At 39.9% G+C, this 21081-nt stretch overlaps 1 protein-coding gene across 1 annotated transcript in view; it reads right to left on the bottom strand.

The window, feature by feature from the left end:
* LOC139720997 (ABC transporter G family member 23-like) overlaps positions 1–21081 on the bottom strand; it is a 105479-nt gene extending 84398 nt beyond the window's left edge. Inside the window, exons 1-3 of the mRNA XM_071632328.1 lie at positions 20977–21081; positions 20088–20584; positions 14489–14652 (exon numbers count right to left, since the gene is read on the bottom strand). Coding sequence (XP_071488429.1) covers positions 14489–14652; positions 20088–20584; positions 20977–21081 — 766 coding nt within the window. The remainder of the gene's footprint in view (positions 1–14488; positions 14653–20087; positions 20585–20976) is intronic.

Raw genomic sequence — 21081 nt, 5'->3', positions numbered from 1 at the left:
AGCACTTCCTCAAGGATCAGAGGGTGATCATTTGCCATTGAAACAGGATGAAGGTTGAGGTGGCAAGTTTAAACAAATTAAACAACTTTTTTCTCAGTGACAACCTTCTGATTTATAATCAACACCCAAATTTATAAAAAGTTTAGCTGCATGACAGAACAAAAAAGAAAATTTGTTTATCTCCATGTACATTTTGCCGTTCATATTGAACAGGGGTGTATGAGTGGCATCCATTTTGAAGTTTTGTATTAAGAAGAACATATAAGCCTACAAACAATATATTTTCTGTTTGTTTTGCTAGTGGCACTCCTCAGATTTGCATTGCACATGCAAAACTTGATAACAGTGTAGGTATATGACTGGAAATAGAGCAAATTCGTCTTCTATTTCCATGCATATTTTTTTTTTTTGCCATTCATATAGTACATGAGTATAGGAGTGGCGGTCATTTTGAATTGAAAATAAGCTTAAAATACTAAATATACCGACTTGAAATAAAAGCTTTCTTGCATATGCAAATAAAATTACTCAAGGAACAAAAATTAACAAAAATTTGATGGAATAATCGGTCATAAATTTGACATAACTGGGATTATCGTGGTCAAATTAGTATACCTGGCGGCCATTTTGGATTTTTGCATTTTGCTGAAAATACTCAAGGTTACGCGAGTGGCATCAATCAGATTTGGAATCAGCACCCTCGAATTGACAAGAAACCATCAAAAAAAAAAAAACATTGTATATATCAAAAAAACAAGGTTAGGTGCACTTTCTATGGAGCCTAGCCTGGACTAATTTGGATTTTCATCAATCTTCTCCTTCTCGTCACTCAGGGACCGTATAGATCCGTGTTCGTCCCTGTAATACCGTGTTTGAATGCGATGGTCCGTGTAGTTGCCGTGTGGCTGCCGTGCAGGTCCGTGTCGGTCCTCGATGTGAACAAAAATACGTCACGGACTGCCAAGGATACTCACGGTGCCTACACGATCATTCCAGGCAGCCACACGGACCTTCACGGCAACCACACAGCAGCCACGAGGACCATCCCGGATTGCTCTGCCAACACGGCAGTCCACGGATGACGCCGGATGTTTTAATCCTCCTAAAACTGCCGTGTTGGCCTCCCGGACGTCCACGGATCTACCCGGACCTCCAGGGATCACCAACGATGCCCAAGGCGTCTACACGGATCTCTCCCCGGATCACCCCGGATCAAATCCTGGGTGATCTGGGGCTTAACCTGTCTATAACGACTATTTTTAGTCACCCTTCAATGACCGCTATAAACAGTTTTTTCTGTACTTTTATTTCATATGCTTTATTATCAGGTGCAGTTTCATTTCATTTGAGATACTATAAACAGGCAAAATATACCCAATATTATTGCTTCATGCCCCAGTCACACGATAATAATAATAATAATAATAATAATATTAATAATAATAATGTATCAATTTATAATGCGCAAAACCTATAGACATATATTCTTTTGCGCTGTAAAAGCTCTGATGTGTTTGATGATAATGAACAGTTAAATGAAAAGATGTGTTTTCAGTCGTGATTTGAAGACTGCTACAGTTGGGGATTTTCGGACTTCTTAACATAAACACGAATCATCAAGGATCTACACGATGATCCTGTGAGTTCCGGGATAGTTTCGCCCTGGATGGAGCGTCGACGAGCGTTGATGACTGTGCACACGGTATCAACACGGCAGTTACACGGCATCTACACGGCGCTTACACGGACCATACCGGACCCACCCGGCAACTACATGGTCCATGTCATAAGAGCGCGGGGTCTACACGGACCAACACGGCAGCTACACAGATCAACACTGCAGCTACACGGCAGCCACACGGGCCATCCCGGATTGCTCGGCCAACACGGCAGTCCCCGGATGACGCCGGATGTTCTTGATCTCCGAAAGTTGCTGTGTTGGCCTCCCGGATGTCCAAGGATTTTCAAGGCGTCAACACGGATCTCTCCCCGGATCACCCCAGATCAGATCCGTTTGATTACATTTGAACTAAAACATGCAGAAAATACAGGGAGAATTGCACATGATTTATTATGGTTTTTTTTTTTTTCATAAAAAAGTTCATTTCAAATCGACTTGTACGTTACTGACATATGCTAAGGGTGGTATTATCCCCTTGCTTCGTGAAAGAGGTATGTCAATTGCTCTTTCATTATGCTAGAAATTGTCCATATAAATATAAAGTCATGAACTGCAGTAGTCTTCTCGTCCAGCAATGACGGCATCGAACCTTTAGAAATGCACAACTTTTGAAACGATTGTCCGGTTTTCCTTAAACTTCGCTGAAGTGTTCTATTTATACTGCCATGTGAAAATGTATTGTTTTGCTGGTTTGCTGTCTACTAAAGTCGACTAGAACATGATGTGAAAAATGCACTTCACGACTGAATATCCAGTGATAATGCTGCATTTACACCATGTTCCCGGAAGTACGGCAGCCCCATTTGCCCGAAACGTAGTGCGTCGTGGGTAGATGAGACATGCTCCTGTTTTTCCTTCTTCGTATTTTAGTCTTGTTCACTCTAGTCCTCGCTCCGGTGAACATATAGCTATCAAACGCTTTCTCACGGCGTCTGGTCAGGCTAGACTATCAATATTTCCGTAGCGGGACGTGACGGAAAATATTTAGTAGTACAATGTAGTAGTTTTGTTACGGCCTATAGCATGCCGTCGTGTTTTGTTGCGTTCACCCCGTTTTATTAAAGCATACAAGGTTTCTGATTAGCGCCGGGACTGGCGTGGCAATTTTTTTGGCAGTTCAAAAATCTAACACGGTATCCACTGCAATCACGGCCTGTCACGTTTCTCTATCCCGTCTCACTGCGTTGTCTCACGTCCATCCCGTTTTGTCCACGGTGGCCTGAAACGTGACTGCCGTGGTCGCCGAGAACATGGTGTAATGGCAGCTTAGGAGGTTGAAGTTTTAAAGGTCCACAAGTATAGAAGTAAATTTCATCTACCGTATTTATAGTACACGATCCAGCTAGGGGATGGCGGAACTGGCAAATTACTTATATTCCATTGATTCCAGGGTATATTAGAAAAAGGAGATAGAGCCCTCATCAATCCGGATAAGTTAGCAGAATTGTAAAAAGATATTCATAAAGGACACATATCACTGACTAATCTGATTAATAATACATTGATAACGGAATTGACGTTTTGATTGCATTGATCATTCTAGAGTGGTAGGTCATGACAGGTCCGCACGGGACAGATGATGGCTACAAGACACAGGTTCAATATCTGACGTAAAATAAGAACAATCGTAATTGTGATAGAATATACGAATTACCCGAGGCCGTATGGCAAGCCTTTTTTACATTTAAAGTTAATTTCTGATATCACAAATTCCATTTTGTGATATCATAAAATCAAATTTTTGATATCAAGAATTCAATTTATGATATCAAGAATCAAATTTGTGATATCACAAATTCCCGTAAGTGTAGCACATGAACTTAATTTGTGATATCAAGAAATCGAATTTGTGATATCACAAAATCCATTCTTGATATCACAAATTGAAATTGTGATATCAAGAATGGATTTTGTGATATCACAAATTCCCGTAAGTGTAGCACATGAACTTAATTTGTGATATCAAGAAATCGAATTTGTGATATCACAAAATCCATTCTTGATATCACAAATTCAATTTGTGATATCAGAAATTCGAATTAGTGATATCTAAAATTCAATTTGAGATATCACTAAATGAATTTGTGATATCAGAAATTCGAATTCTTGATATCAAAAATAGGTTTCACGTGAAAAACCAATGGTGATTCGTGATATCACAAAATTATTTTTTGATATCACAAATTCGAATTTGTGATATCACGAAATAAATTTGTGATATCACTAATTTGAATTTGTGATATCAACAATTCTTATTTGTGATATCACGAATGCGAATTTCTGATATCACAAATTCTATTTTGTGATATCACGAATTGAATTATTGATATCACAAAATCGAATTTGTGATATCAGTAATTCACAGGGAATTCGAGCGTTAGTTTTGCGCTGAAATTCAACTGTGAATTCGAGCGTTAGTTTAGCGCAGAAATACACGGGGAATTCGAGCGTTAGTTCAGTGCAGTAAATCCCTGTGAATTCGAGCGTTAGTTGAGCGCAGAAATACAAAGTGAATTCGAGCGTTAGTTTTGCGCTGAAAATCAACTGTGAATTCGAGCGTTAGTTGAGCGCAGAAACACAAAGTGAATTCGAGCGTTAGTTTTGCGTTGAAATTCAACTGTGAATTCGAGCGTTAGTTGAGCGCAGAAATACACAGGGATTTCGAGCGTTAGTTCAGTGCAGTAAATCCCTGTGAATTCGAGCGTTAGTTGAGCGCAGAAATACAAAGTGAATTCGAGCGTTAGTTTTGCGCTGAAATTCAACTGTGAATTCGAGCGTTAGTTGAGCGCAGAAATACACAGGGATTTCGAGCGTTAGTTCAGTGCAGAAAATCGCTGTGAATTCGAGCATTAGTTTAGCGCAGAAATACAAAGTGAATTCGAACGTTAGTTTTGCGCTGAAATTCACCTGTTAATTCGAGCGTTAGTTGAGCGCTGAAATACACAGGGAGTTCGAGCGTCAGTTCAGTGCAGAAAATCGCTGTGAATTCGAGCGTTCGTTTAGCGCAGAAATACAAAGGGAATTCGATAGTTAGTTTTGCCCTGGAATTCAACTGTGAATTCGAGCGGTTTTTTTTTTCTTTTTTAGCGCAGAATACACAGGGAATTGGAACATTACTTTTGAGCTGATATTCAGATGGAAGGTATATTATACTGCTAACTTTTTTTAAGAACAATGTTCAAAATACAAACTATATATGAGAGATTTACACATCCATCATTCCCTAAATGATCATCAAGGTATATTCGCTGAATTATTGATACAAATCAATTATTGTTTTGCAACATGTTATCATGAATTCAATGATACTATGTTCACTTAGGGCCTACATTTAATTCATCGTTTTGGTCCTCAAATTGTCATCTATTACTACATTATTGTTAATCATTATACATCCCCCCCCCCATTTTTCATGTGGTAATCCCCTTTATATACAGTAAGACTCTTCCACCAAATCGATGATAATTATGTGTGGTTGTATGTGTATGTGTGTTATAAAAGCATACCATGTGTTTGTATTGCGGAGGACCGACCGAGGGTAATCACCCCTCTGGTCTGTGTATGTCAGCAGCGGAGAATAAGATAGAGAGACTGTGAGTCATGCAGGGTGCTAGAGGGAGTCGTAAACTTGTCAAATGTCCACCACTGGTGTCGGCTGGTGGTCACATAAAGCAACGTGTTTCTCCTGAAGACATTTTCTCACTCCTCAAAATCAGTCCTCCAGAACAAAGGGGTGTATCCATTAAGACCAATAGTGTTGGGTGTACAGTTTGCCTGCCCCAATATGTTTATGATTTTGCAAAATAATTTAAAGTGTAATTATATAGGCAAGTTTATTCAAGAACCAAAACCGGGGAGAACAAAACTGGAATGCACAAGCCCAAAAGTCTTCAGACCAGATCAAGAAGAGTGAAGATATCCAGATCTTATGAGGATTTTATGCAGCAGTATGCATGGCAAACAAACAGTTAGAATTTGTAGTAAGAAAAAAGCAGTGGTACGAAGGACTTCAATTTTGTTAATCTGCGCAATGAGAAATCTCTCTTATTAACTCGGAGGAGTAACAGGGGGAGGTCGGGAGAGAGTATCTTTCACATGACAGAGTAAAGAGAAACGCAAACAAAAGTTGTAAGTCAACCAGTCTCTGCCAAATCAGTGGCGAGAAATGGAGAAAAATAAGAATATAATAATGACTTTGAAGTAATTGACAACATATCAATAATGGCATTTTAGATATGTTGCTAAACGATTTATTTTCATCGATTCTTTTAAAACCAATTCCTAATCACTTTAAATGAAGACGAGTTGCCAAAACTCTTCATTTAGGGTTTTTTGTAACTATCGTTATATACTATGTAAAGATAACACCTGAAATTCCATAGGAATATCTGCGCTAAACTAATGCTCGAATTCACAGTGTATTTCTGCGCTCAACTAACGCTCGAATTCACAGTTGAATTTCAGCGCAAAACTAATGCTCGAATTCCTTGTGTATTTCTGCGCTCAACTAACGCTCGAATTCACAGTTGAATTTCAGCGCAAAACTAATGCTCGAATTCGCTGTGTATTTCTGCGCTCAACTAACGCTCGAATTCACAGCTGAATTTCAGCGCAAAACTAATGCTCGAATTCCCTGTGTGTTTCTGCGCTCAACTAACGCTCGAATTCACAGCTGAATTTCAGCGCAAAACTAATGCTCGAATTCCCTGTGTATTTCTGCGCTCAACTAACGCTCGAATTCACAGTTGAATTTCAGCGCAAAACTAATGCTCGAATTCACTTTGTATTTCTGCGCTCAACTAACGCTCAAATTCAAGTTGGTTTTCTGCACTGAACTAAAGCTCGAATTCCCTGTGTATTTCTGCCCTCAACTAACGCTAGAATTTACGGTTGAATTTCAGCGCAAATCTAATGCTCGAAATCAGATTATTTCTTTGCGAAAGATATGTGCTGAAATTCCATGTAAATTAATGATATCACAAATTGGAATTAGTGATATCACAAAATGTATTTCTTGATATCAAGAATGTGAATTCGTGATATCTCTAATTGAATTCGTGATATCACGAATTGAATTTGTGATATCACTAATTCGATTTCGTGATATCAAAAATTGGTTTTACGTGATAAACCAATGGGTATTTGTGATATCAAAAATTGAATTTGTGATATCAGAAATTCGAATTTTTGATATCACGAAAGGGAATTCGTGATATCAGAAAATCTTTTTTTAAAAGTAATATGGCTTGACATAAGGCCGGACAAAATGTAGCTCCATGGTTTGATAGATGGAGAAAATGAAATGTGGTTACACACAATTCCCCGCATAACGTGAATGCCAGAGAGAGGAAGAGAGAGAGAAAAAAAAAATAACTCAGGAAACGTTGAATGACTTGAGCAAGGCCGCATTCCTGCCTGAACAATTTGTGATTTGGTTGGTACTAGTCTACAGTTCCTTTCACATTTAGTTTTAATGAACATGATTACGATACCAATGTATTGTGTATTCAGATTGTAAGATTCAATTAAAGGGATCGTACAGTTTTGGTTGAGACCTAACTTCAGATTTCTAACATTTTCTGGTGAGGTAATGAGAAACCTCTTATGAAATAAGAAGGGCATGTAATTCCAAGAGGGATTCGATTATTTTTTGATGAAAATTGGTTTTGAAATGGCTGAAATATCCAACACAGAGTAATTTTGATAAAATGCGGGACCCACCTTTAATAAGAATCGCTTTGATTTACTTTGCTTTTGCATGTCTTAGCCATTCCAAAACCGATTTTCATCTAATAAACTTTGAATTCCTCTTACAATGGTATGCTCTCATTTCCTAAGTGGTTTCTTGGTATCTCGCAAAAAAGTTATAGGCCCGATCCTCATCTCCACCAATACTGTACCATCCCTTTTAACTTGAAACATATTTGTTGCAATTCCTGGTCATTAGGAAATATCTGTTTTATGAACTATATGTATCTTCCATTGCCCTAAATCTGTGCCAAGCAGATGTGACATGACGTAGCATGTTCAGTGTTTTAGAAACATATCTATGGTTACGCATGTTATGTTTTATTGAATAAAGACTAAAGGTGAAATAAAGTGACATTTGACTGAAAACAGATCACACATAAACTACCCCTTGGTAATAAGACCAAGTGTTGAATTTCAGTCGACGAAACTGTCCCAAGACTAACCGACTAATCTGTTAACAGCCTTGGTTTTTTTTTTATAGAAACACTATGTAAAAACAAACGACAAATCTTAACACTTTACCGACTACATGTAATTAGTTCGTGGTATATGTTGAAACATAGCACTTATTTGATATCGCCTGACGCCAGTCAAAGTGCTTGAACATCTTAAAAATACTCCAAACTGATAATGTGCACTGATATTTTGTTGCTAGCGTGTATGGCTTTTTGCCCAATAATTGCCCCAAAAGAGGGCGCCTGTACGGAATTAGCTGCAATATTAGGTCGTGGAGCTCGAGTTCTGTGAGCTCAGCACCCACTAGCCGAAGACTTGCTACTACAGTAGTACCCATTACCAGCTAGTAGTCAAACCTCCCACGTGAAAAATCTCGAAGTTCTGAATCTGGTAGCTCCTCTGGCTGCCTACTTGTACCTTCGCTTTCATAGCAAAACAGCGAGCAAAATGACTGTTGAATGACGTCCGTTGCGTTATTCCAAGGAGGTTTAAGAGTTGGAGTTCCAACTGGCTGTAATTATTCAAACAGTCGTCACTTTTCTATTGATGTACAAAAGAATTCCACAGGTGTATTGTGCCTTTGATGATCGATGTTCGATACCGTCGTCTTGCTAAGCAATCTGAAGATTTTTTTTTGCTAGTTTATTCGTTAAATGAAATGAAATCTCACTTAATGATAAAGCATATGAAAAAAGTCAATCCCGTCCAGAAATTCTTGCAAAAGTGTAAATCAGAGCTGTATCATGTGAAAGTGCTTAAAACTGTTCCATCCTGGAAAGCCGGTTTTATCACTTTTCCACTTCATTCCCACAAATAAAAGTGATATGGAATAATCTCCAAGCGTATATGTAATTCTTTATTGATAGATAATCAGATTAGTGCCCGGGCATCCCCAGTCGAGATATTTTCATTTTTATTTTCATAATTTTTTGGGGGGTCCAATTTCTGTTGGCGTATCCCCGTTTACCATTATATAGCTGTGTTCAGACGAGGGCGGTTTTGGTCGGAGTAACTTCGGAGGAAGGGTCGGAGGAAGCTTGGTTGGAGTAACTTCGGAGGGAAGGTCGGAGTAGTGCCCGTCTGAACAAGGTCGTGGTAACTTCCTCCGCTCGGAGGAACTTACCACGACCTCTTCCTCCGACCCTGACTCCTGAGTTTTCTCAGGACTATCTCGCTACCACGACTAGCCGGTCGGAGTAACTTGCCCGTGTGGACAAGCCCTCGGAGTATCTATGAACTTACATACCTTGCGACACTAGATAAAACTTCCGGGGTCAAATCGCAATGTTGACATTTTGCGAGTACACGTGCAGTACAATTCTAACCTAGCCGATCGCGACGAAGAAGCTATGGAATACAAGTATTATAGCGCTCAGAAATTCTCATCAACAAGTATGGCGAAGACAAATGCCGCTGGTTAAAAAAAAAAACAATCGTACGGTCGACGTGCGCGGCGCTACCACTTCCGGAAGTTACACTGACCCTCCAGGGCTCACACGGGTAAATAATTCCCCATAGAGACGTGTGTTAAAATTCAAATTTCAAAAAGTTCTGTAAAATAGCTGGAAGAAATGAGGTGTTTCATCTTCACTAACCTGGATAAGTGAGCTATACCCTGTCATCCATCAACTTTCCAAGGCAGGTTCTTCAGCTCAAACTCTGTCCAAGGGTCCGCAAAGCTAGACTACGAGTTCTTTTCACTAAAAAAAAATCACCTATTTTCCGCACATGCACCCAATGAAATATAGTCCCTTCAAATTCCAAGAGAACAGCTTTTATCTTCAAACCAAAATAGAGGAATTCATGCTCAATATCTGCAGCTATTTATTTTTTTGCCAAACTGCATTAATATTTTTTAATTAATTTTTTTCTTCATTTATTTTGGTGTCTTTAGCACGAATTTGTGAAGGGGTCTGGGACATTCCATTTTATTTACAGGTGTGAACCCTCCACGGTGATCCCCGCGAAGGCCGTGGTAAATTAATTATTGGTCGGAGTTTCTTCCCACGACCGTCGTGTGGACACAGGGTTGTGGTAAGATAAGAACAAATTTTGATTGCCGCGCCAAAAAATTTTACTCCGACTAGAAATATGTCTGAACATGGCTATATAACCTATCTTTTGTAAGAAGGGATAGCGAAATGTAATTATCATCATAAAGACATATCTTCCTTAGAAAATGGCTGGTGATTATGCAATGAGACAAGAGTCAATTGTCTTCCTATCTGCACGGCAGATCCAGTTTGGCACATGCTTCAAATAATGCCAATTTTTGAGTGGCGGAAGCCATGTTCAGACGTATTTCTAGTCAGAGTAAAAATTTATGGCACGGCAATTAAAATTAAAATTAATGCACATCTTACCACGACTCTTGTGTCCACACGACGGTCGTGGGAAGAAACTCCGACCAATTTATGTGCGAGGGTCGGTGTAACTTCCGGAAGTGGTAGCGCCGCGCACGTCGACCATGCGATTGTTTTTTACCAGTGGCATTTGTCTTCTCCATTCTTGTTGATGGAAATTTCTGCATGAGCGCTAGCTTCTTCGTCGCGATCGACTACGTTAGAATTGCACTACACCCACACGTGTAGTCGCAAAATGTCAACATTGCGATGTGACCCAGGAAGTTTTACCTAGGTCGTACGGCATGTAAGTTCATAGATACTCCGAAGGCTTGTCCGCACGGGCAATTTACTCCGACCGGCTAGTCGTGGTAGCGAGATACTCCTGAGAAAACTCAGGAGTATCTCGTTCGGAGGAAGAGGTCGTGGTAAGTTCCTCCAATCGGAGGAAGTTACCACGACCATGTTCAGACGGGCACTACTCCGACCTTTCCTCCGAAGTTACTCCGACCAAGCTTCCTCCGACCCTTCCTTCGAAGTTACTCCGATCAAAACTGCCTCCGTCTGAACACAGCTACAAGCACTTTACCAGCAGGCCTACAGAAATGAAAGATTTGTCACTGGCAGAACCTTTGCTTTGATTTTTTCTTTGTGTGTGTGTAGACGTATCTGAGTAATTTTAAGAAAAAAATTTAGAATTCTTTTAGATATAGTCATGGTATAAAATACAAGGTATTACAAAAAAACATTTCTCACTTTTTTCACTGAAAGACAATCTGTATCATACCTAGGAGAGTAGACTACAGAGTTCCGTTGGACTCTGCAATGTATTTTGATTGACATTGGTGCTCAGCCAATGAAACTTAGATATTGAAGACTGACAACTGTCTTGCCACGCCCGGTTCCACGCCTTTAGCCGGAGGTTTCTTAATAGACGTATTTTTAGTCGACAACCACACCGGCTGGCAGCTCTCCGAAGTCGCGCCCTCCATTAACTGGCGATCAAGGACTGTTTCAGGCTAAAAATACGTCGCCGGCTAGACTATGCCGGGCTGCGCGGCCCGGGCTTTTAATTCAAACCTTTCAATATTTTGTCGTAGTGGCGCTCTGCTTGTAAACAAACGCACTGTTTGGTATAGTCTGGTTTCCAGACCCTTTGCCAACTGGATTCCGTGGCGACGAAGTCGCCGTTCGGCAAAGGCCTTTGCCGAAGGAAAAATCCTTTGCAGGACAAAACCACCTTCAACTATACTAGTTTTCGACGTTGAAAGGGTTAATATCCTGAATAGCGAAATAGTACGGGCAGAGGGTCTGGAAGCCAGACTAAATTTGGTACCGCATTTGGCCCAGTTTGCGTATACACTGAGAAAAGGCCGTGCTCGGCCGCGGCCCGTCCGCGGCCGAGACCACCTCCAGATTGTTGCCAAGCACTATGCGCGGCCAATTTTGGCCCCGCATTTGGCCTTTTGCGCGTTTACACTGAAATGAAGGCGAGCCCGGCCTTTTTGCTCACTGTAAACGGGGTCTAGGTTTCTGGTCTGTTGGTCCAAGGCACATTCAATGCTTTATTAATGGTTACATTATTGCCCTGGGCGCTGGTAGCCTGAATTCATGGTAATAAAGGGTGAAATGCATGTACCTGAAATAAGTAAGCACATGTTTTCATGTGCTTACATACACTTCATCGATCAGGTTAACCAAATAAAGACTAGCTGTGATAGTGGAATTCCTATAAATAAAATAAAGCATTCAAACCCCGACCATTGTCTAGGATCTTTGTATGGGTGTTAACCACACACTCCAATAAACATCAACTGACCCCCTGTGCAAAGTTAAAGTTTTATACAGAGGGTTGGAAATAGAGCAAAATCTGAACCCTAACTTAATAATCAATCTTGAATTGAATGAAACTGAATCATGCTTTTATTTTTAAATTACCTCCAACAAAATTGTACACCATTCAGCTATTGCTCATTTCAATGTAAATGTCTGATATACACATTTCAAAGTATTAACTCTATGCGTGCCACATCATATTACCTGCTCATTATAGGTCTGTGTCAAATTTGTGCACACTTGACTAATTGGCACAGAAAGGGTTAAGGATCAAAAGTGGGAAATGTTTTTGTAACACCGAATACATGGCACATAAGCCGCGGCCACACTGGCAAAACATCAATAATTATTTGAATCAAGAAACTGGGATTAAACTTACTTGTTGCGATGTTTCGCTAATTATCAATTTACTTCTTCGGGCGAATGATAAAACAGCCCTTATGTCGTGCAAGATTGTGCAGAGCTGGGGCTCGCTGGACACGTGCGAAACACGGCTTTGGAGTCCTGCGAATTGCCCGGTCCCACGTATGTGACAAATTGAAGAAGAGACCTCCTTTCTTGTTGAGTGCGGGTCTCTCCACTCGTTCCCAGATACCCGGCCCAGATAGCTTCCTTTCAAACCATTTGGATTCTTTATCCAGAATGATCTCCTCTTTGGTGTTGAAAGCGTGTTTGCTTGAGTTGATATGCGTGTAGACCGCTGATTAATCCGGGATACTGTCAGAACTGCTGGGCCTTCGATGTTTGTTCATGCGGGCTCGCAGTGATTGTTGAGTCTCCCCCATACAGAAATCGTTGCAGTCCCACCTACTGGGAACATCGAATGCGGAAGACCAGATTCCTCTGCTTTTCTTTTGGGACTCGGTCCTTGACATGTACCAATTTCTGTCCCAATGTGTTGTACGGTTTGAAGGCACTGGTGATGCCCCGTTTCTGGAATAATCTCTTGATCTTGTTTGATAGATCGTAGGGCCTACACATACAGGATGGTGATGGTGACTTTTTGTCCCCATACACCGTGTGTTTTATGCGTGTTTTTTTTTTATGCCTCCGCCATGAAGTGTCGCCGGAGGCAATATTTTCGGGTTGTCCGTCCGTCCTTTCTAATTCCGTCCGTAATCAATTTTGTGGACAGCGTAACGAAGCAATCGTTTGAGATATCCCAATGAAACTCGGTATGTATATGTATGAGTGGACGAAGTTGTGCCTATCAACTTTTGGTGCACATGCTTAAGGCCAAAGGTCACGGGTCAAATGCTCAATATTTCACTATTTACCCCATATCTAAGCAATGCCTACAGGTATTTTCTTGAAACTTAGTGTATACATGTATTATCTGATAAAGATTCTCTCGTGAAAGTTTCGGGTCATGAGGCCAAAGTTCAAAAGTCAAAGGTCAAGTGAAAAAACTAAAATTTTACTTTTTTCTTCATGTCTCGGAAATGGTTCAAGGTATCTCCATGGAACTCAGTATATTTTATGCATGTACTGCCTGACAGTGATTACCTTGAGAATTTTGGGATCATGGATCAATGGTTAAGGTCAACTCCTCAAAATTTCATGATTTCCCTCATATCTATGCAATGCCTAAAGGTATTTTCTTGAAATTTAGTGTATACAATTATGTATTAGCCAATAGAGATTCTCTGGGAATGTTTTAGCCAGAAGGTCGCGAAGGTCATAAGAAAATGCTAAATTTGTCTTAGTTCCTCCATATCTTGGAAGTGGCTCAAGATATCATCACGACACTTAGTATTATATGTTTAAGCATGTACTGCCTGACAGTGATTCTCTTGGGAATTTTAGGGTGATGGATCAAAGGTAAAGGGTCAAAGGCCAGGTTTAGATGCTAAAATTTTACTATTTAATGCCAAAATTACACCTTTTCTCCATACCTTGGAGATTACGGTTTGCATGAACTTATAAAAGGGACAAAGGTCAAGTAAAAATCCTTATGGGGCCTAAACCCCCCAAAACCTGTTCTCTTAAACAATATAGCCATTCATCCAATGAAACCTAATTCAAGGAAAGTGAGCACTCAACACATTAGTGATAAACATAATTTCTTGCCAATTATATGTGAAACTGTTGTCACTCACATTCAAGACGTACTATAGACCTACTGGGAGAACCATGCATTATGGCGGAGGCATACCAGTTGCCATGGGGACATTTCTATTTTTTCTTTTGCTAGGTTGCCTCGGAGGTATCAGCCTTCGAGAATCGTATACCTACTCAGACTACTCACATCCGGCCAATGCGTTTTTGATATTAGTCTTCTTCTTTGTGACCTCTGAAAAACAGTGGACTATTGTGTCTGCCCTGTGGAAGAGGGTTCTGATGACAACAAATTTATGAACCAAGGGGTGATATGATTGGAAATTTAGGGTTGGCTTTCTGTGAACTGAAGTGGAGAGGGCACCATCAGCTTCGACGTTGACTTCCACATTTACGAATGATAGTTTCTCATCCTTGCATGTTTCTTGCGTGAAGAAATGTGCATGATCCCAGGAGCTGATGTAGCTGAAGGGAGTACTCTCTTTTTCCAGGATGACAAACGTATCGTCCACATAGGTGGATTGCGTCCTGTGTATGGATTTAGAGATGTGGTCACAAATCAACACCTTGGACAACCCCTATTCCAACTCATAGTGAGGAGGTATCCCCTCCCATACAAGGGAGATCTTATATTGTTTCCTTGTTTATCTATTTATTTATCTTTAAAAATTCAATGATTTGATGCAAATGTTTAAACATTTTAAAGAAAAATAAATTATGAAGGACAATGTGTCGGCTAAATTGCCATTCTGTCACCTCCTTTTCTGCTGGTCCGTTTTGTCTGTACCACTGTGGAAAACGGGAGAGGGTATGGCCACATGAGGGAGTGGCCACATGAGGGAGCTGCCACATGAAGGAGCTTTTTCATTTTTAGAATTGAAATTCAAAGATATGGTGCTCACTTCCAGTGGCATTCTAAGAAAATTTTCAATAAAAAAAGTAACAAAAAATCAAGATAGAGGGGAATCTAAACGGCTAAATCCGGGTACCAGTCACGTCTCGTTCAGCGTGTGTGCATTTACTGTTTACTAAGTCTATGAAGGTGCATACCACTCATCGGTAACGACAAAATAAATGGCAGTGAAGAAGAGGTGACAGATATCACACACAATAGACTTTTTATTAGTTGTTTTGTGCTTTTCTTAATTACTAATTATTTGAAAATCTTAATATTCTAGTGTGGAGAACGTGGAGCTTTGACGGCACATGGTCCCGGTGGTTTAGTCAAATAGAGACCTACGTTAGCCGGGTTCACACGTACAAAATAGCGGGATGACGATCGCGCTCCATATCTCGAGACTTTTTGCAAGCGTCCACACGTACAGAATTATCCCGCTAATTGCCGATCGAGATAACAGCAAAGCCTGGTAAACTGGGTCACACAGCGCCCTTCTCTATCACTGCACGCGCACTTCCCTTTGTCCATTGTTTTTTATGCGCGTCAGTGGTGTGGTTCGCGCGCTGTTGTTGTGGTGCGCCAAAAGGGGGGTTCACACGTACACCAATTAGCGGGATGTAAATCTCGAGATTTGCATCGCGATCGGTGTCTCGAGTTTTTTGCACGTGTGGACAGAAAAACCCGAAAATTAGCGCGATAGGCATCGCGATGATAATCCCAAGAAATCTTGCGCTAGTTCCTCAGTTAACGGGATAATTTGCCCCGCACCGGTAAGTGTGAACGGTCAAGATTAGAATCTCAAGTTTTTATATCCCATCATACTTCACCTCTTTCACCTCTTTGGCGCACCACAACAACTGCGCGCGAACCACACCACTGACGCTCAAAAAACAATGGACAAAGGGAAGTGCGCGCAGGCAGTGATAGAGAAGGGCGCTGTGTGACCCAGTTTGCAGGTTTGGCTGTTATCTCGATCGGCAATTAGCGGGATAATTTTGTACGTGTGAACGGTTGCAAAAAACTCGAGATTCCGAGCGCGATCGCTATCCCGCTAATTTGGAGCGTGTGAACGGTTGCAAACAATCGAGAGATATGGAGCGCGATCGTCATCCCGCTATTTTGTACGTGTGAACCCGGCTGAAGAGGTGAAGGAACTCTTCGCAGAGGCCTCGCTGTTGTGATGTGCGCATTGTATGATGGGATATAAAAACTCGAGATTCTAATCCCAACCGTTCACACGTACCGGTGCGGGGCGAATTTGAATAGTGAGACTCTTATAAAGCTCACATTTCTACCTAAAAAAAGATACTCAAGGCGCTATAGAACAGAGTACATATTGTGTCACGCTACAACAGTAACGTACTTATCCCGTTAATTGAGGAACTAGCGCAAGAGTTCTTGGGATTAGCATCGAAATGAAATGAAATTTTTATTCATATTCCACATGGTGGACATTATATGATAAAATATACAGGGTATAACACATAGTGGACATTATATCAAAACTATACAGAGTATATTACATGTATATACAAAATATAGTGATATTCTGAGATAGAATAACACCATATACAAATGTGGAGGGGACTACTTAGAAGCACTGCTTGTTAAATGTAGTCCCCCTACAGATTATAGACAAAATTATATCAAAGATAAGGCTGAGTGAAATAACAAAAACACCATATATACACTATTTACAAGGGCACATGAACCGTACTGTGGATATACAAACAAGTCATGTATATGTTACAAAGCACAAGTTTATGTATAAAGTGTTTACAGTGTACATTATATACAGTGTACCATTAGAATAATGAATGAAACAGAAGATAACCTTCCGAGTATACTTAATGAAAGTACTTCTAGAAAACATTGATTTAAATATACATACGTTTTATTACCATAAAGCTGTTTATTAATACTTATCAAGAAACACATTTTTGAGCTTATACTTAAAGCTATTCAAGCTCTGAGCTTGTTTTAGTGAACGATCAAAGGAATTCCAAAGCTTAGGACCAGTAAACATGAAATTTCTGTTAGCAAAACTAGTTCTATTTTTAGGAAGATGATAATCATTCGCATATCTTGTTGAGTAATTATGAATAACATTATTTTTTCGAAACATTTCCTTAAATACAGCAGGAGTAGCGTTATTTTCTACATTGTACATAAAACAACCCAGCTGAGGACGATATAAATCGGTAATCTTAAGAATACGGTTTTCTTTAAACAAAACATCAGTGTGTGAGCGGTATTGCATATCAAACGCATCGCTCTTTTCTGCAAGAGAAGCACCCTGTCCATTTTAGTTTGTATTGCATTTCCCCATGCCATTACGCCATAATTAAGGTAAGGAAGAATAAGAGTTGAATATAACATAAGAAGCACTGACTTGGGGAGAATCCGTTTAACGTGATTAATGATGCCAATATTTCTTGAAAGTATCTTACAGATATTATCAATATGACAATTCCAAGTTAGCTTATTGTCAATTGTAATACCGAGAAATTTTGTAGTCTTGACTTCTTTAATGACAGAATTTTCAAATATCACTTGGTCAGGAAGTTGTTTAACAGAGTTACTGAATAACATGTAATTAGTTTTTTGTTTATTTAAAGATAATTTATTTGCTTTTATCCAATTTGTTACATGTGTAAGTTCTACATTTAAAACTTCTACTAACTTATTAGGATCATTGTGAGTATAGAATACGTTTGAATCATCAGCAAAAATGATAAAAGAGAGAACACTCGAAGAACATCGAATGTCATTTACATAAATAGAGAATAGCAGTGGACCAAGAAGGCTTCCTTGGGGAACTCCACACGTGATTGGTACCGTAGACGAATTATATCCATCAATGGTAACAAATTGCTTTCTTCCAGAAAGATAACTTTCGAACCATTCCAGAGCCTTACCTCTAATACCATAGTGCGCAAGTTTGTATAACAGAATGTCGTGATTTATAGTATCGAATGCTTTAGAAAAATCTAAGAACAAACCGATAGTATGACAGGATTTTTCGATTGAAGCTGATATGGTATTTATTAAACTTGGAATGGCATGAGTTGTGTTATGTTTTTCTCTAAAGCCAAATTGGGAGTCAGATATGATGTTGTGAGATTCAAGGAAGGTAGTTGTCCTTGAATGAACAATTTTCTCTAAGATTTTTGATAACGAAGTTAACAAAGATATTGGGCGATAGTTGCTGATACATAATTTGTCTCCTTTCTTGAATATTGGAGTCACCTTTGCGAGTTTCATTTTAGATGGTACTTGACCAGATTGTAGTGAAAGGTTATATAAAAACAATAAAGGATCTGCTATACAATGTATAATGTCTTTGATAAGGACATTGCCAATGTCATCATAGCCAGGGGCTTTGTTTGCTTTGAGCTGAAGTACAATTTTGATTAATTCTTGCCAGTCAATTGGCTTGAAAAAAATTGAGTGGTCGTTTGGTGAGGAAAGAAATTCGTAAAATGATTTATCACTTGGAGTAATAGTTTGTGCTAAGTTTGAACCTATTTTTGAAAAGTATGAGTTAAAAATCTCGGCAATTTCAGACTTGTCCTCAATGATAATATTATCAACTTGAACTTTAGAAATGGGATTTACAGCCTTCCCTCTATTCAAAACGGTATTTATTACTTTCCAAGTGTTCTTGATATCACATTTGAATTGACTAAATTAGTCCGCAAAATATTTCTTTTTAGCTAATCTGAGTGTATTGGTAAGAATATTTTTGTATGAAATATATTTCATTCGAGAGGTTTCGTCACGGTTTTTGATAAAATTAACATATAAAGTACTCTTGCGATTTATTGAGCGTAAGAGTGTTTTGGAAACCCATGGTTGCTTGGGGATTCGTACTCCTGTGTACGACATTTCCTTAAGGGAATGCATGCATCTAGGCAATTATTCAAAAGATAAAGAAAGTTATCATATGCTTGGTCAATATTTTCATTTGCGTCATACACAATTGACCAATCCACAGATTGAAGTTTTTCTTGAACGAGAGCGATATTTTCAGGGGTGAATTTACGACGAAATACATGCCTTCGAATTGTACTATGACTCCTTGGTCCAATATCAAAGTGACAAAATATCATAAAATGGTCTGATATATCGCTCACCACTATGCCAGATTTTGGAAAAGGTTTTAGGTTCGCAAAAATGTTATCAATAAGAGTAGCAGAATGACCAGTAATTCTTGTTGGTGTAAAATAAGAGGCAGAAATGAGGCTTGTAAAATGTTATCAAGGAAGTTATCACAGGCAGCATTACTGCTTGACAAAAAATTTATATTGAAATCACCCATGATGATGCAATCCTTGTTGTGGAATGCACCGTTTCGACAAATATCGTTCATGATATTCATAAAATCATCATAATTAGATTGAGGAGGTCTGTATATAACTCCAAGCAGAATGTTTTTGCCCTTACAGACAGAAATTTCAATAAATAATGATTCTATTACATCATTCATATATTTCAGTTCTTCCTTTATAGCGTAATCATATATTCGGGGAACATATATAGCCACTCCACCACCTGGTCTATTTGATCTGTTGTTAATGACAATATCATAACCAGCAAGAACATTAATTGGACCTGACGCTGGAGTTTCAGCAGACCACGTTTCAGAGAGGCCTATGATAGGCAACATGGGCAAATCAATATTATCAAGAAATAAGCGAAGCTTTTCAAAGTTTCGATTAGCACTTCTTATATTCAAATGGAAACAAAATAATTCAGCTCGTTCTAGCGTTCGTACATATTCTCTAAGGGTAGCTTCTGTAAAGTATGGCGATCGAGCAAGTTGACACGCTTCATCGTGGCTGTTAAACTCAATGTTAAGTTCGTCTAGATTGTCGGCTAAGATTCTAGTTGCAGTCCTATCAAACTTGGTGTTTCTAGCAGGTACATTTTGGTCTTTTTGAAATAAAGTAACAAAGTCATCATCTGTTAAGAGATTAAAAGGAAAAATATTGTTATCCAGCATTTAGGCCTAGAGGAAGGATCATAGTGGTAGACAACAAACAAAGGTAATACGTATATTTACTGTAGCTTTGAAAAGTCCTCTTTCCTGTTGATGACACTGATGGCGCCTCCGTCGTTTTTCTTCACGTAGATTCGCCCGTTGTGGGTCCACAGGTATTTGTATCCGGCCAGCCTCCTTGCTCTGTTTATTTCCTTCAGCACCTCCCTGGTGGACGCAACAAGCTTTTCGTTGACATAGATCCTTCCGTTGCCCTTAGAGTTGCTGTGGAGCCCGAGATCTTTCGTGGTGAAGTGCTGTAGCTTTCTTCGGCCGTCGTAGATCATGTTTCGCGAGCGTCGGTTGGTGAATCTCACGATTATCGGCAGTGGCCCCCGCTGATCATCCTCTTTTCCTATTCGATGAGCAATGTCGATGTCGCCAGCGCTCACATCTTCGGTGATTTTCTGAGCAATCTTTAAGACGATCTTTTCTGGGTTTTCACCCTTTTCTTCTGGCACGAGAAATAGGGCACAGTGAGACACGTAAGGCTTATCGCGATGCTTATTTTCGGGTTTTTTCTGTCCACACGTGCAAAAAACTCGAGATACCGATCTCGATTGCAAATCTCGAGATTTGTATCCCGCTAATTGGTGTACGTGTAAACCCCCCTGCTGTGACCCACTTCCCCGAGTCCGAAGAAGTCCGAAGCACTGTGATGATGATGATGATGATGTTCGTCCTTCGCTGGCGAAGACGACCACAACTTCTAGTAACACTATATTCTGTGAGTGAAATGAGGGAAGTTGTGACTTGCGCGTGAATTGTATTAAAGTGAGGAAGAGTTGCGCAGGGTCGTCAGCCTCACTCTCTCGTCCTGGCCCATCTATTTCTAGCGGCAAGACTTAATCAAGACGGCTGGAGTTAAGTCAGGATGTGCAGTGGATGGCCATCAGTGTCTTACGTGTCTCACTGTGCCCTTGTTGCGCTCCACAACGCATCTCTGTATCCGCCTTCCAGCCCGTTGATCCAATCTGGTAGTTTCCTCCGCGTGGTTAGCCGGATTCAGTCTTCGCAT

The sequence above is a fragment of the Diadema antillarum genome, unplaced genomic scaffold (assembly GCF_040938485.1).
Source record: "Diadema antillarum isolate AM-2024a unplaced genomic scaffold, OU_Dant_1.0 scf00000136, whole genome shotgun sequence".
NCBI classification, from domain to species: Eukaryota; Metazoa; Echinodermata; class Echinoidea; order Diadematoida; family Diadematidae; genus Diadema; species Diadema antillarum.
This window is presented reverse-complemented; position numbering and strand designations above follow the sequence as displayed.